The sequence below is a fragment of the Salvelinus fontinalis genome, chromosome 13 (assembly GCF_029448725.1).
Source record: "Salvelinus fontinalis isolate EN_2023a chromosome 13, ASM2944872v1, whole genome shotgun sequence".
NCBI lineage: Eukaryota > Metazoa > Chordata > Actinopteri > Salmoniformes > Salmonidae > Salvelinus > Salvelinus fontinalis.
Window position 1 is genome coordinate 16,384,831 of NC_074677.1, and position 14,490 is coordinate 16,399,320.

A 14,490-nucleotide genomic window follows, 5' to 3' on the forward strand; every position below is an offset into this window, starting at 1 on the left:
TTTGTGGTGTAAATCTGGAAATTAGCAGTTTTTTAAAAATGTATGCATGTGAGACAGGTTCCATGTACAACAAGACAGGCAGAAAGGAAGAGAGAAAAAGAACACAGAACAGTTTGGTTATAACCTCTGGCTATGGACACCTTTGCCAGCAATAAGGCTTCCACGACTTGTTCCTCGGACAGTGAACATGCATCTGGCAATATCTACTTTTTCGACCCCTTAATAAGCTCGCACTCTGACAGTAAAGAAAATAGCTTATTTTTTGTAGATATTAAAACAATAACTGAGAATGACCGTTCAATCTAAAGCAGCAGAAGTAAATTTCAGGATACGTCAATACAGCACAGAAAACTTAACACCAGACTGGTATTGTGGTTGTTCATTAGGTGATGGGAAATATACAATATGTATACAAAATACTATACTTACCTTCCCTGAAAATCCATCTATACCGCCAAAGATGACAATGTTATGTCTTGAAAAAAAGCATTGGAATTAAAAGTGAAATGTTTAACTTCTTTGGGGTACCCCCCCCCCTTCTCAATTTCCGCCTAAAGACATACCCTAATCTAACTGCTTGTAACTCAGGCCCAGAATCAAGTATATGCATATTCTTGGTATCATTTGAAAGGAAACACTCTGTATTTTGTGGAAATGTGAATTGAATGTAGGAGAATATAACACAATTGATCTGGTAGAAGAAAATACAAGAAAATAAACATACGTTTTCTGTTTTTTATTGTTGCTGCATCATCTTTCAAATGGCCAAGAACAGCCAAACATACAGATAGGATGCTGTGGATGATTTGAATGAAGAACATAAGATGGCAACAATAGCTGAGCAAAGTTTTAGACAGATAACTTCAAAAATGAGCGAGCTACATGATATTGAGCATGAAGTCACCCAGGTGTCCCACACAAATGTACCCAAATGGACCCAAGTGGCCAAATTGGTACAGTGATACATTTTGAAGGAAATAACTATATACAAAATACATAAATGCTATTATAACACACCCCCCAAAAATAAATATATATAAATGATTTTTTTTGTTGAAAAAAAATAATAATAATAAACAAACAAATAACAAGGGTAACTATTTACACATTTTCTATTTACAATATTGTGAAGACCTTCAGTCCTCTACACAATATTGTGCTGCTCATGCCATGCCCCATAGCAGTCTCTTTCGGCTGTAAAGCAGAGGCTTACTGAACAGGTGGTGCAGGTGATGGGGCATTTCCTGTGACAAAGGGCACAACGACGTCTCCCTACTGTGCCCTTTTTGCCCTGAGGCACATTCATGCCTGCAGAGATGAATCTGGGCAGGTGAACAGCACTGGTTGGAGCAGAAGGTGCTGCAGTGGACTTGCTGTAGCTAGCAAGCTCCTGGATGAGCAGCTCCCTGGAGGCTAGCTGTGAGATGGGGGGCTGTCCACAGCTCTTGGCCATTTCCTTCTGGAGGATGAAGGAATTCACCACAGCAATGTCAATGAAATGATAGAAAAATGTTTTGTACCATTTCATGGTCTTGTGAAGAACATTGTAGTATACTATCAGCGCATCTGACAGGTTCACACATCCCATGCTCTTGTTGTAGTCCTTCACAGCAGCTGGAATGGGGACATTTTTTGTGGTCCATGCCCCGGCACCATCCTTCACACGTCTGATGACATGATCTCCACTGAAGGACTTGTGGATACTGGAGCACATGACCACCTCTCTGGTATCCAGCCACTTCACAAACAGCAGGTCATCTTCACGGATCCATCGCATGGTACCCCGCTCAGCCCGCTTAGGCGGTCTTTGGAAATCCCACCCTATTGGTCCGAATGGTGCCACAAGCCCACATATCCAGCTTCCTCAGGTCTGCAAACAGGGTAGGGCTTGTGTAGAAGTTGTCCACAAAAAGTTTGTAGCCCTTCCCCAGCAGTTGAAAATCCAATAACTCCATAACGGAATCATAACTCAGTCCATTACCGGTAGCAAAACTGTTTTTTCCTCATAAACAAAAAAAATTGCAAGTGTAGGCACACACAGAATCAGCCAAAACAAACAGCTTGTAACCCCATTTGGTTGGTTTGTTACACATGTATTGTTTGAGGCTGATTCTGGCCTTTGAGGCTACCATTCTCTCATCGATGGACGTTCTGGGCGGGCTGAAAATAAGTCTTGCAGGCATCAACGATGCTGGGGTAGAGAGGTTTTATTTTACAGAGCCTATCAAACCTTGGTGTGCCTCTCCTTGTCATTCTCCCCATCAACTTCTGGGTCACTGATGTGAAGTGCCCGTGAGATAGTCAGAAACCTTTTTAGAAGACATGACAGTCATGGGGAAAGGCAGTTGATAGAGAGCTGATGTTTTCCAGTAGTCCCTTTTAGAGTTTTCAACTTCACCAGCCCCATGTAAATGACCATTGAAAAGTAGCAGAAAAGGTCTGACATGGAAATGGTCTTCCATGCCTCTTTCTTTCCTGCCTGCTTCTTAGCCCCATACTTATTGGTGTTCGCCACCATGGAATCAACAACTGACGAGGTGAAAAACAGTTGAAAAAGTTGAAGGGGACTGTACTTTGCAGTCATGTCTAGTTGAGGTCCTGGCTGCCTTTTGGGTCTAAAAACTGGTGGATTTGGTTCCACATCATCTTCTAAGACAGTGCCAACGACCCTCTGGCCCTCTGTCTGCAGGTTTCTCTCTTCCCCACCTCCTCTTCTTTGTCACTGACTTCACAACTCTAGATGGCCGGGTAGGTGTGGAGCCAGAGACAGCAGGGGACTGGCTGGAATGAACCAGCTTCAGAGGGAGATGGACACCTACACAATGGCGGCTCATCAGAATCACTGCCACTGTGAAAGATAAAAAAATCAGTAACAATACTTTCATGTATGAGCCCTGTATCAACACGTAAAATAAGCATATATATATATATATATATAGAGTACAGTGAACATAATCACTATGGTGAAGTGCTGTTCCATTCCATGTTTATGTAAAATAAATGTAAAAAATATATCACACACACACAGTATTGCCAATGTGTACTCTACACATTTCATTACAGATTATATTTTTATACATTGCAAATAAAATAAGAAAAAAATAAATCTCAAATGAATAATATTTCATATTAATTTCAAACAATGACATTAGCATTAGAACTTACCAATCCTTGTCATGCAGAAACATGTATTCCTGGGAGTCAAAACTAGCTTCACTAAAAGATTCATCTTCCTGAAGAAACTCTGTCTCGCTGTCTATCAATTGCCTCTATAATTTGGGTTAAATCTGTATACCTAGACTTTGTTTTAGCTTTTCCTGATTTATTCGCCATAATTTAAATTATATAAACATGTTGAAAATGCTATTAAATATGTACTGCTATGCTTAACTTCTTATGGCTGAAGTCCTGGTAACGGGACCGATATGACAACAGCCAGTCGAAGTGCAGGGCGCCAAATTCAATAAAACAGAAATCTCATAATTAAAATTCCTCAGACATTTTTGTGTCTTATATCATTTTAAAGGTAATCTTGTTGTTAATCCCACCAAAGTGTCCGATTTCAAATAATCTTTTCAGCGAAAGTACTACAAATGATTATGTTAGGTCACCACAAAACCACAATAAGCATAGCCATTTTTTTCAGCTAAATATAGCTTCACAAAAACCAGAATAGAGAGAAAATTAATCACTAACCTTCGATTATTTTTCATCAGATGACACTCATAGGACTTCATGTTACACAATACATGCATGTTTTGTTTGATTAAATTCATATTTATATCAAAAAATCTGAGTTTACATTGAGGCGACTAGATTCACTAAATGCAAAAACATCAAGTGACTTTGCATAGCCCATCGTTTCAACAGAAATACTCATCATAAATATAGATGATAATACAAGTTATACACATTTGAATTATAGACATACCTCTCCTTAATCCAACCGCTATGTCAGATTTAAAAAAAACTTTGCGGAAAAAGAAATGCACGCTATAATCTGAGACGGCGCTCAAAAGTAGCATACCACAGCTGCAAAGATGGCGTCACCATAAACACAAAAATACATGATAAATATTCCATTACCTTTGATGATCTACATCAGAAAGCACACCAGGAATCCCAGGTACACAAATGTTTGTTTTGTTCGAAAAATCTTTTATTTATGTCCAATTGTTAGCGCGTTTGGTAAACATGTCCAAACGCTGATTCTGGTCAGCTTTATATCGGACAAAAACTTAAAAATGTGATATTACCGGTCGAAGAAACATTTCAAACTAAGTACTGAATCAATCATTAGGATGTTTTTAACATATAGCTTCAATAAATTTCCAACCGGAGTATTCGTTCTTGTCTGCGTGAGCAATGGAACGTAGGTGACTTCCATGAAAAAAAAGCATGATCAGAAAATGGCTGCTTGATGGACACCTGACTGATTCTGCTATCATTCTCTCCCACAACATCATAGGAGTCTCATTGGAATTTCTATTGATGGTTGACATCTAGTGGAACCCCTAGACAGTGCAACATCATTCATAACTCAAGTGGATTTCTTAAGGGACTCTGGGGAATACATACAGGCTCAGATTTCTGACTTCCTGTTTTGATTTCAACTCAGGATTTTGCCTGCCAATATGAGTTCTGTTAATCTCACAGACATATGTTTTCTATCCAATACTAATAATAATATGCAAATATTAGGAACTATGACTGAGGGGCAGGCCGTTTGATATGGGCACCTTTCATCCAAGCTACTCAATACTGCCCCTTCAGCCATAAGAAGTTAACACTCGTGGCTCCGTCAAGTAGGATTTGCAATGGCGAATGAACCTCTTTTACGCCAGAGTTTACGACAAAGGCTGGTCTTCGAAAGTATAAACATTACATATTCAGTTTACCTCAGCTCATTGGCTATCTTCCAAGCTAGATTTCAAGATGATCAGTGGTCATTGGGACAAAATACAGTCAATCAACGATAGACCGGTCCTACCATTGGTGCGTGATGAGGTAATTGATTGGTGTCTTCAAATCGGTTTGCTTCGGTCAATACGTCCCGGGAAAAGAGCCATGATGTATGGTTGTGTTAGTAACAACCAGAGGATTGCAATAAAACCAACCATCACTGGATAAACGTTTGTTTAGTTTGTGTAATTACCACGAACGCTTCGTCCAAAGTTGAATGAGACAGAAATCACGACGCAACCGGTTTACAAATGTTTCGTGTTAGGCTATAAAAATGGATTTTATCAAACAAAACGAGCATTCACTGTATAGTTAGGACACTTGGCATTGCCACCAGAGGATGATCTTCAATGGTAAGCAATTTTATTGTTATTTCTGACTTTTGTGATGCTTGGTTGGAAAATGCTAGTAATACTTGTATGTGTGGGGCGCCGTCCTCAGAAAGTCACGTTTGCTTTTGCAGTAAACCTTTTTGAAACCTGACACAGCGGCTGGATTAACAAGACGTTCATCTTTTAAATGATGTAAGATACATGTATTTACAAGAATGTTTAATACAACGAATGGTGTATTTAAAATGTTAGATCTCTGCAGTTTCACCGCATGTTGGCCTGGTGGTACGTTAGCGTCTCACCTACCCAAGAGAAGTTAACCTATTAACCTGCTTCATTATTTATGTATAACCAGTTGATGAAGAACAACTCCAATTTCATACATCATTGAACTTTTGTCTAAGAATAAATAAGAATAAAAAGTTAAAACAACTTCTTAGATTTGATGGAGACATTACACATCTTAGTACCTTATTAATTTGTGATTTGTATCAATGTGGATGAGAGACAGGGGAGCAGGAACAGAGTATTTTTGCCAAGCAATGCAACGAAGCTGGATGATTCTGGCAATGATACCTGCACTATCTACATGTTACAAAGACTCCCTAACTCTTCACCATTGTACACGATGGCCCATTGCTCTGAGACTTCCTTTGACCATTCTAAAGCCCGCATGGGGCATCCTTACCTTAATGGCCCTGACTTTCTGGTCTAACTCTTCATCTGACATCAGAATAGCATTCCCTGACAGATATATTGGGTTCTTTCATCCTTCTGTAAACAAAGTTAACCTTTCTAGGACACACGTTCCGCTAGCAGAACCCCCCCACAACATTCCGCGGGAAATTCATATTTTAGAAATATGTAGCTTTCACACATTAACAAGTCCAATACAGCAAATGAAAGATAAACATCTTGTTAATCTACCCATCGTGTCCGATTTAAAAAAAAATAAAAATAAAAAATAAAAATAAAAAATGCTTTACAGCGAAAAAAAAAACATATGATTGTTAGATCACCACCAAGTTCAAAAAACACACAGCCATTTTCCCAGCCAAAGATAGGAGTCACAAAAACAGAAATAGAGAGAACATTAATCACTAACCTTTGATCTTCACCAGATGACACTCATAGGACATCATGTTACACAATACATGTATTTTTTGTTCGATAATGTGCATATTTATATCCAAAAATCTTAGTTTACATTGGTGCCATGTTCAGAAACGCCTCCAAAATATCCGGAGAAATTGCAGAGAGCAACATCTAATAACAGAAATACTCATCATACACTTTGATGAAAGATACATGTTTTACATATAATTAAAGATACACTTGTTCTTAATGCAACCGCTGTGTCAGATTTCAAAACAACTTTACGGAAAAAGCACACCATGCAATAATCTGAGACAGCGCTCAGATAAAAACAAAATTTCTCCGCCATGTTGGAGTCAACAGAAATACGAAATGACATCATAAATATTCCCTTTGATAATCTTCATCAGAATGCACTCCCAGGAATCATAGTTCGACAATAAATTGTTGTTTTGTTCGATAATGTAAATTATTTATGTCCAAGTAGCTACTTTTGCTAGCGCGTTTTGCACACATCCAAATGCTCGTGCAAGTCACGCATAACGTCGGACGAAAACTTCAAAAAGTTATATCACAGGTCGAATAAACTTGTCAAACTAAGTACAGAATCAATCTTCAGGATATTGTTATCATATATATCCAACAACGTTCCAACCGGAGCATTCCTTCGTGTCTGTATAAGTTATGGAACGCAAGGCGATATCATGAGGAATGCGCATGACCAGGAACTGGCAATCTGCCAGACCACTGACTCATTCCCCTCTCATCCGGCCCCACAACACAGTATAAACTTCATTAAACGTTCTACCGACTGTTGACATCTAGTGGAAGGCGTAGGAAGTGCAAACAAATCCATATCTTCCTGGGATTTGAATAGGCGATGAGTTGAAAAACAACCAGGCTCAGAATTTCCACTTCCTGTTTGGAAGTTTGCCTGCCATATGAGTTCTGTTATACTCACAGACATTCAAACAGTTTTAGAAACTTCAGAGTGTTTTCTATCCAATAGTAATAATACTATGCATATATTAGCATCTGGGACAGAGTAGGAGGCAGTTCAATTTGGGCACGCGATTCATCCAAAGTGAAAATGCTGCCCCCTATCCCTAAAAAGTTAACTGTTACACTGTCATGAAATATGATTTATATATTGACTGTGAAACAAATAGGACATGGCCTGCTTATCAGTTGCCATGTAAGAAAGTTAGATGAATTCAACTGAAAATGGTGAGAACAGGTGTTCGTAGCTAAATGTTTTTGGTTAGCTTGAGAATAATAATTGCATGATATATCATTCTACTGTGTGTGTGTGTGTGTGTGTAGAATATTACCGACACTGAATCGTAGGAGCTAACTACTAGCTATGTAGAAGTTGGATGGAAGAATGCCCAGTGCTGCTTAGCTGAGATGCCATCATCACACAGTCCTTTGTAGGTGTCTGCTATGACTTCCTTTGTGTCGGAAAGTAAGGCTACAGCCAACAGTATTGGTTTTTCTGTTACTTTGAAGCCTCATTTTTGCTTTATGAACAATTATTTTTGATTGAAAAGAAAAATTTTGCTCTGGACAAAAAGACACATGTACCTCCATAGCATATAACAATTTGCCTGTGAATAACCAGACCTTCATACAAACTTGCTATGCAGAATTCTTGACGCAAAACCGAAGGTGCTGCCATATCCTGCCAGCACTCCCACAAGCGAGCCACTCAGGCGGAGAATGACGCGTGGAATAGGGCGAGGATGGAGATGGGAGTAACAACAATTTGTTGCAAGTTGGAGGGGGGCTAATAGCTGAACCAATAGACTATTCAACCTTTACTAAGGAATTGTCTAATAACCGAGCTAGGTGTGGGAAAAAAACACTCCTATCACAGACCAGATTTGCCCTAACGACCAAGGGGGAGTTAGAGCACTGATTCTGCTTTTGGGTCCCAATGCACTACTGTGCCTCTAACTGACAATTAATGGGTAATATAAACGGATAATTGTGCACGACTTCAAATTAAACAAGCAGGGAACAGGTTTCGAACCCTCAACCTTCTTGCCAGAAGACCAGCGTGCTATCAACTGTACACCAAAAGCATGCTCAAGACGCATAGTTGATAGAGCGCGTCCTCTTGGTAGCGTGCTACTCAATGTAGTAAAGTAATGACTTTTCAAATAAGTTACCTTACACATTATGTTTGCTGACAATTTGTTAGCTATGCTGTCCTTACGAACCACATGGCTAACATACCGGTACATACTGCTGTAATGATATGCTATCTATCTAAAGTTAGTAGTTATGCATCAAACTTGCCAGTAAATTAACTATAAGCTATCTAACTACCCAATGTTTATTGACTGGATTATTCCCGTCATTCTTAGCTTAGCTAAATGGTATAGTCAAATGGTATAGTCGTTGTGCATTCTCAATGGACATTCGGGTGCTTTCGTAAATTCGCTCTGGCTATCTACTCTTTCAGAGCACTCTCGTCTGAGTGTACCAGAGTGCAGAATAATGAATTTATGAGCTCTCAACACCCTTTGAATATGGCTGGTGTCAGTAAACATCGGCAAAAAAAGCGTAATTTAAATTGTTTCCAGCAGCACAGTTAGTCACAAACACTCTGGTTAACAAGACAACTGCCTAACCAGCTCTGCTAGGGTGAGTAAAATGGTCAGAGTGGTCTCATTTGTGTCTGGAAGTAGCTAGCAAGCTAGTCAACGTTAGCTTGGGTGCTTGACTATCGTTGTAAGGCCAAAACGCTCAAATCAACCCTTCTCCTCAGCCCGAACATCAAGTGTGCGCTCCGAGACTGAATTTGGGCTCCAAAACGCTCTGAATTTATGAGTGCAGGCAGTCCAGAATAAATTTAAGAACACACCCAAACTTGAAAAATGTCTAACTATTCATTTTTTATGCTAACTAGCTAGCAAGAGGTTGCATAGCAACAGCGTCAACTGTGGAAATGTTTTGCCCCTTAGATATTAATTTAGAATCCTCCAATCCTCTTATGCTGTAGCCTACTGCCAACCATCACGTTGTACAGCGCAATATTTAACATTCCATCCTAACAGAAACCCAGAGGGTTTCATTTCTCATTTTTCTTGGAATAGAAACACCATAATATTAATCAAATTAATTAAGCCAAATTTGTTAATCAATCCCATATACTATGTTATTACAAAAAAGGTTTTAAATTCTCTGGTAATGCCAATATGGAAGACTATCAAATGCTTCTCAAAGATGCCCTCTGGTGGTCAAACTAGAACTAACTCGCATTAACAAAAAAAATGGCTGACAAATAAATAACGTGCCACAGAATGCTGCAGCAGCCCGCAAGGTGTGATGCAGATGGCGCAACTTTTAAAGGAGGAACCACTGTATATAAATGTTTGGGAAGCAAATCCACCAATTCTGAAATGTCTGTAGTGCATTGTGAATAGCATGATATTTTCTTGTTCATCATATGTAAGCAATATCAGTGGTTTAATCAAATATTGGGAAAATATTACATATTGGTCTGGCTCAGGTATACAGTGCTTTCGGAAAGTATTCAGACCCATTGACTTTTTGCACATTTTGTTAGGTTACAGCCTTATTCTAAGCCTTATTTTTCTTCATCAATCTACACACAATACCCCATATTGATAAAGCAAAAAGGTTTTAGACAGTTTTGCTAATTTCAACAAAAAAATAATGAAATGTCACATTTACATAAGTATTCAGACTGTTTACTCAGTGCTTTGTTGAAGCACCTTTGTCAGCGATTACAGCCTCGAGTCATCGTGGGTATGACGCTACAAGCTTGGCACACCTGTATTTGGGGAGTTTCTCCCATTCCTCTCTGCAGATCATCTCAAACTCTGTCTGGTTGGATGGGCAGCGTTTCTGAATTGCAATTTTTAAGGTCTCTCCAGAGATGTTGATCAGGTTCAAGTCCGGACTCTGGCTGGACCACTCAAGGATATTCAGAGGCTTGTCCCGAAGCCACTACTATGTTGTCTTGGCTGTGTGCTTAGGGTCGTTGTCCTGTTGGAAGGGGAACCTTCGCCCCCAGTCTAAGGTCCTGAGCGCTCCGGAGCAGGTTTTCATCAAGGATCTCTCTGTACTTTACTCTGTTCATCTTTCCCTTAATCCTGACTAGTCTCCCAGTCCCTGCTGCTGAAAAACATAGAATCTTATTTCTTGGGGTCTGAGAGTCTTTAGGGAAACTGTAAGCGGGCTGTCATGTGCCTTTTACTGAGGAGTGGCTTCCGTCTGGCCACTTTACCATAAATGCCTAATTGGTGGAGTGCTGCAGAGATGGTTGTCCTTTTGGAAGGTTCTCCCTTCTCCACAGAGGAGCTCTGTCAGAGTGACCATCGGGTTTTTGGTCACCTCCCTGACCAATGCCCTTCTCCCCCGATTGCTCAGTTTGGCCGGGCAGCCTGCTTTAGGAAGAGTCCTGGTGGTTCCAAACTTCTTCCAATTAAGAATGGAAGCCGCTGTGTTCTTGGGGACCTGAAATTGCTGCAGAAATGTTTTGGTACCCTTGCCCAGATCTGTGCCTAGACATGATCCTGTCTCGGGGCTCTATGGACAATTCCTTTGGCTTGGTTTTTCCTCTGACATGCACTGTCAACTGTGGGACCTTATATAGACAGGTGTGTTCCCTTCCAAATCATGTCCAATCAATTGAATTTACCACAGGTGGACTCCAATCAATTTGTAGAAACATCTCAAGGATGATCAATGGAAACAGGATGCACTTGGACTCAATTTCGAGTCTCATAGTAAAGGGTCTGAATACTTACGTAAAATAAGGTATTTATTTACGTAAGTAAGGTATTTCATTTGCAAATCATGTCTGAACCTGTTTTCGCTTTGTCGTTATGGGGTATTGTGTGTAGATTGCTGAGGAAATTATTTCAATACATTTTAGAATAAAACTTCCATAACAAAGTGTGGAAAATGTCAAATGGTATGAATACTTTCAAAAGGCACTGTAAATGCTCCTATAGGCACAGATCCACGTACAGCTTATTTTCCCCTAACCTTGACTAAGACAAATGGCAAAATAAATGCTTCACAGATCTCAAGTAACAGACACATCTCAGCATCAACTGTTCAGAGGAGACTGTGTGAATCAGGACTTCATGGTCGAATTGCTGCAAAGAAACCACTACTAAAGGACACCAATATTAAGACTGGTGGAAATCTGTCCGTTGGTCTGATGAGTCCACATTTTTGGATTTTTGGTTCCAACCGCCGTGTCTTTGTGAGACGCAGAGTAGGTGAATGAATGGTTGATCTCCACATGTGTAGTTCCCACCGTGAAGCATGGAGGAAGAGGTGTGATGGTGCTTTTCTGGTCACACTGTCCTGTGATTTATTTATAATTCAAGGCACACTTAACCAGCATGGCTACCATAGCATTCTGCAGCAATACGCCATCCCATCTGGTTTGCGCTTAGTGGGACTATCATTTGTTTTTCAACTGGACAATGACCCAACACACCTCCAAGCTGTGTAAGGGATATTAGACCAAGAAGGAGAGTGATGGAGTGCTGCATCTGATGACCTGGCCTCCACAATCACCCGACCTCAACCCAAATGAGATGGTTTGGGATGAGTTGGACTCCAACGTGAAGGAATAGCAGCCAACATGTGCTCAGCATATGTGGGAATTCGTCCAAGACCGTTCAAAGTGAAGCTGGTTGAGAGAATGCCAAGTGTGCGCAAAGCTTTTATCATTCCATATGCGTTATTTCATAGTTTTGATGTCTTCACTATTATTCAACAATGTAGAAGATAGTAAAAATAAAGAAAAACCCTTGAATGATTAGGTTTGTCCAAACTTTTGACTGGTACTGTATTTGATGTCATTACATTCGCGCCGTTCCATTATTATGAGCCGTCCTCCGCTTAGCAGCCTCATGTGGTGTGTAAATAGCTCTATCTGTTTTCATGTGGTAGTTGTCATGTTGTCTCAAAAGCTGATGTTATTCTTTTCTCATTTTTTTTCTTTACCCTCTTTTCTCCCCAATTTCGTTATATCCAACTGGTAGTTAGTCTTGTCCCATCGCTGCAACTCCCATACGGACTCGGGAGAGGCGAAGGTCGAAAGCAATGCGTCCTCCGAAACACAACCCCTTCAAGCCGCACTGCTTGACACAATTCACTCTTAACCCGGAAGCCAGCCGCACCAATGTGTCGGAGGAAGCACTTGTACACCCGGCGACCGTGTCAGGAGTCTCTAGAGCGCGATGGGACAAGGACATCCCGGCCAGCCACATCCTCCCCTAACCCGGACGACGCTGGGCCAATTGTGCGTCGCCTCATGGGTCTCCCGGTCGCGGCCGGCTGCGACACAGCCTGGTATCAAACCGGGAGGCCCCTACATTTTGATGGTTTAATGTTATCTTTAACTCAAATCCCTGTAAAAGGCCAACTGAATGAACATAACTTACCTGAATTGCGTTCTATCCTACTCTGTCGTTGAGTATTCATGGCATGTACCAGGCTGGTTATGGGAGCGTGACTGGGATGGCTACTCGGTCATAGACTGGGGGTGGTGAGCGGGGTGAGTGTACATGGTCTCCTGCTCTGTGGGAAGATGGTAATGTGATTTGAGTCAGACAGCACTGCTGGAGATTTGTTTAGCTAAAGGTTGTGAGTGAAAGTGCTGCGAAAAAATAGGCAAAACGGTTGAACAGAAATGTACTGTCATTTTGAGGTGTATGGCTTCTCGTGACTGGTGGTAAAGAAAATAAGTGTGTGGTCTCCTGTTTCTGGGAAGATGTTTTTATATGATTCAAGTCAGGAAACACTGTCTGAATTTGTATGTGTTGTTCAAGGTTTTCCACAAGGTGTTAAAAATAGCTTAATTGTCTTTTAGCTTTGCCTTTTTTGAGTACAGTACTGTAAAACTCTACGTACATGAAATGTATCAATTTAATTTGGCCACCTTGTTAAGAAGCAGACAGGGTGGTCTCTGGTCTCCCTATTCACCATTCTGTGGTTGTCCCAAATGGCACCTTATTCCCTATATAGTTGAACCCTATGCTGTTTTGGACACATCTTCGGGTCTAGTTAACCACAAACAAGATGCTAATCATCAAGGATAATAATCCTGACTGAATCACTAATTCTGGAATTAAATTGTACATCCCTAATGGCATCCTATTCCCTTTATAGTGCACTACTTTTGACAAGGGCCCATAGTGCTCTGGTCAAAGGTAGTGCACTATATAGGGAATAGGATGCCTTTTGGGATGCAAAGTCAACCAACTCTCTTCTGGGGACTTCCTCCCTTCCATATGTAGTTTTTCCAGAGAGCGTTTCATCCCAAATGACAAGTGGGATCTGTGTACACATAGATTAGACTGCTACAGCACCATCATTCCTGGCTTGAGAGCCAGCTACCAGATTGGACCTAAGGCCTTGCTCTAAGTTAACTGCAACAGTTCAGTTAATCTTTCTAACCGCAGCATCAGAGTAGCATACTGTACACACTAACTGCAGAACAACAGCACACACACTGCATCTGGTGAGGGGAAAATGCTATTTATAGCACACTCAATAATTTTGGTCTCGATGGCCCTAACAATGCTAGACTCCCAGTCCTTACAAGAGGAAATATGGGTTCCTGTTTATCCAACTTACTGTGTTTTGATATCAAATAAATGTGAATGTATACAAATAGCGTATGAATACCATTAGCATTTGTGTATGCAGTTTTTGTTCAAGTCTTCTGTTTTCATTATATTTAGGCTATATGTCACTGTAAACAGGTTTGCATTGAGAACATTGTGATGAAAAACCTGTAACTTTTGTCTCATCACATACGCTGCTGCTACTGTTTATTATTTGTCACTTTATTCCTAGTTATATGTACATACTGTATCTACCTTAATTACCTCAAACACTGAGAAGGGTGCAACTGCAGCCTGCAATACCTGTAAATAGCGAAGTGTCAAATTAGGCTAATATTTAGGGCTGCAAAAATATTTTTGCACTGTTCCAGATGAGATTCAGAGGCACTTCTATTGAAAGTAGGTCAGAAGAAGCTACTGACTTGATGTAAAAAAAAAATGGTGTTTGAGATATTTTAGACATTTGTTGTCATGAGCTG

At 40.4% G+C, this 14,490-nt stretch overlaps 2 protein-coding genes across 2 annotated transcripts in view; one reads left to right on the top strand and one right to left on the bottom strand.

Moving 5' to 3' along the window:
• Positions 1-14,490, top strand: part of gramd1ba (GRAM domain containing 1Ba) — a 176,114-nt gene that overhangs the window by 30,930 nt on the left and 130,694 nt on the right. The gene's annotated exons all lie outside the window — the stretch shown is intronic.
• Positions 698-12,951, bottom strand: LOC129868165 (uncharacterized). The gene is made up of 2 exons (XM_055941871.1): positions 12,827-12,951; positions 698-2,848 (listed from the first exon to the last, which is right to left on the bottom strand). The coding sequence occupies exon 2, from the start codon at positions 1,775-1,777 to the stop codon at positions 1,145-1,147; it is 633 nt and encodes a 210-aa protein (XP_055797846.1). The 5' UTR covers positions 1,778-2,848; positions 12,827-12,951; the 3' UTR covers positions 698-1,144.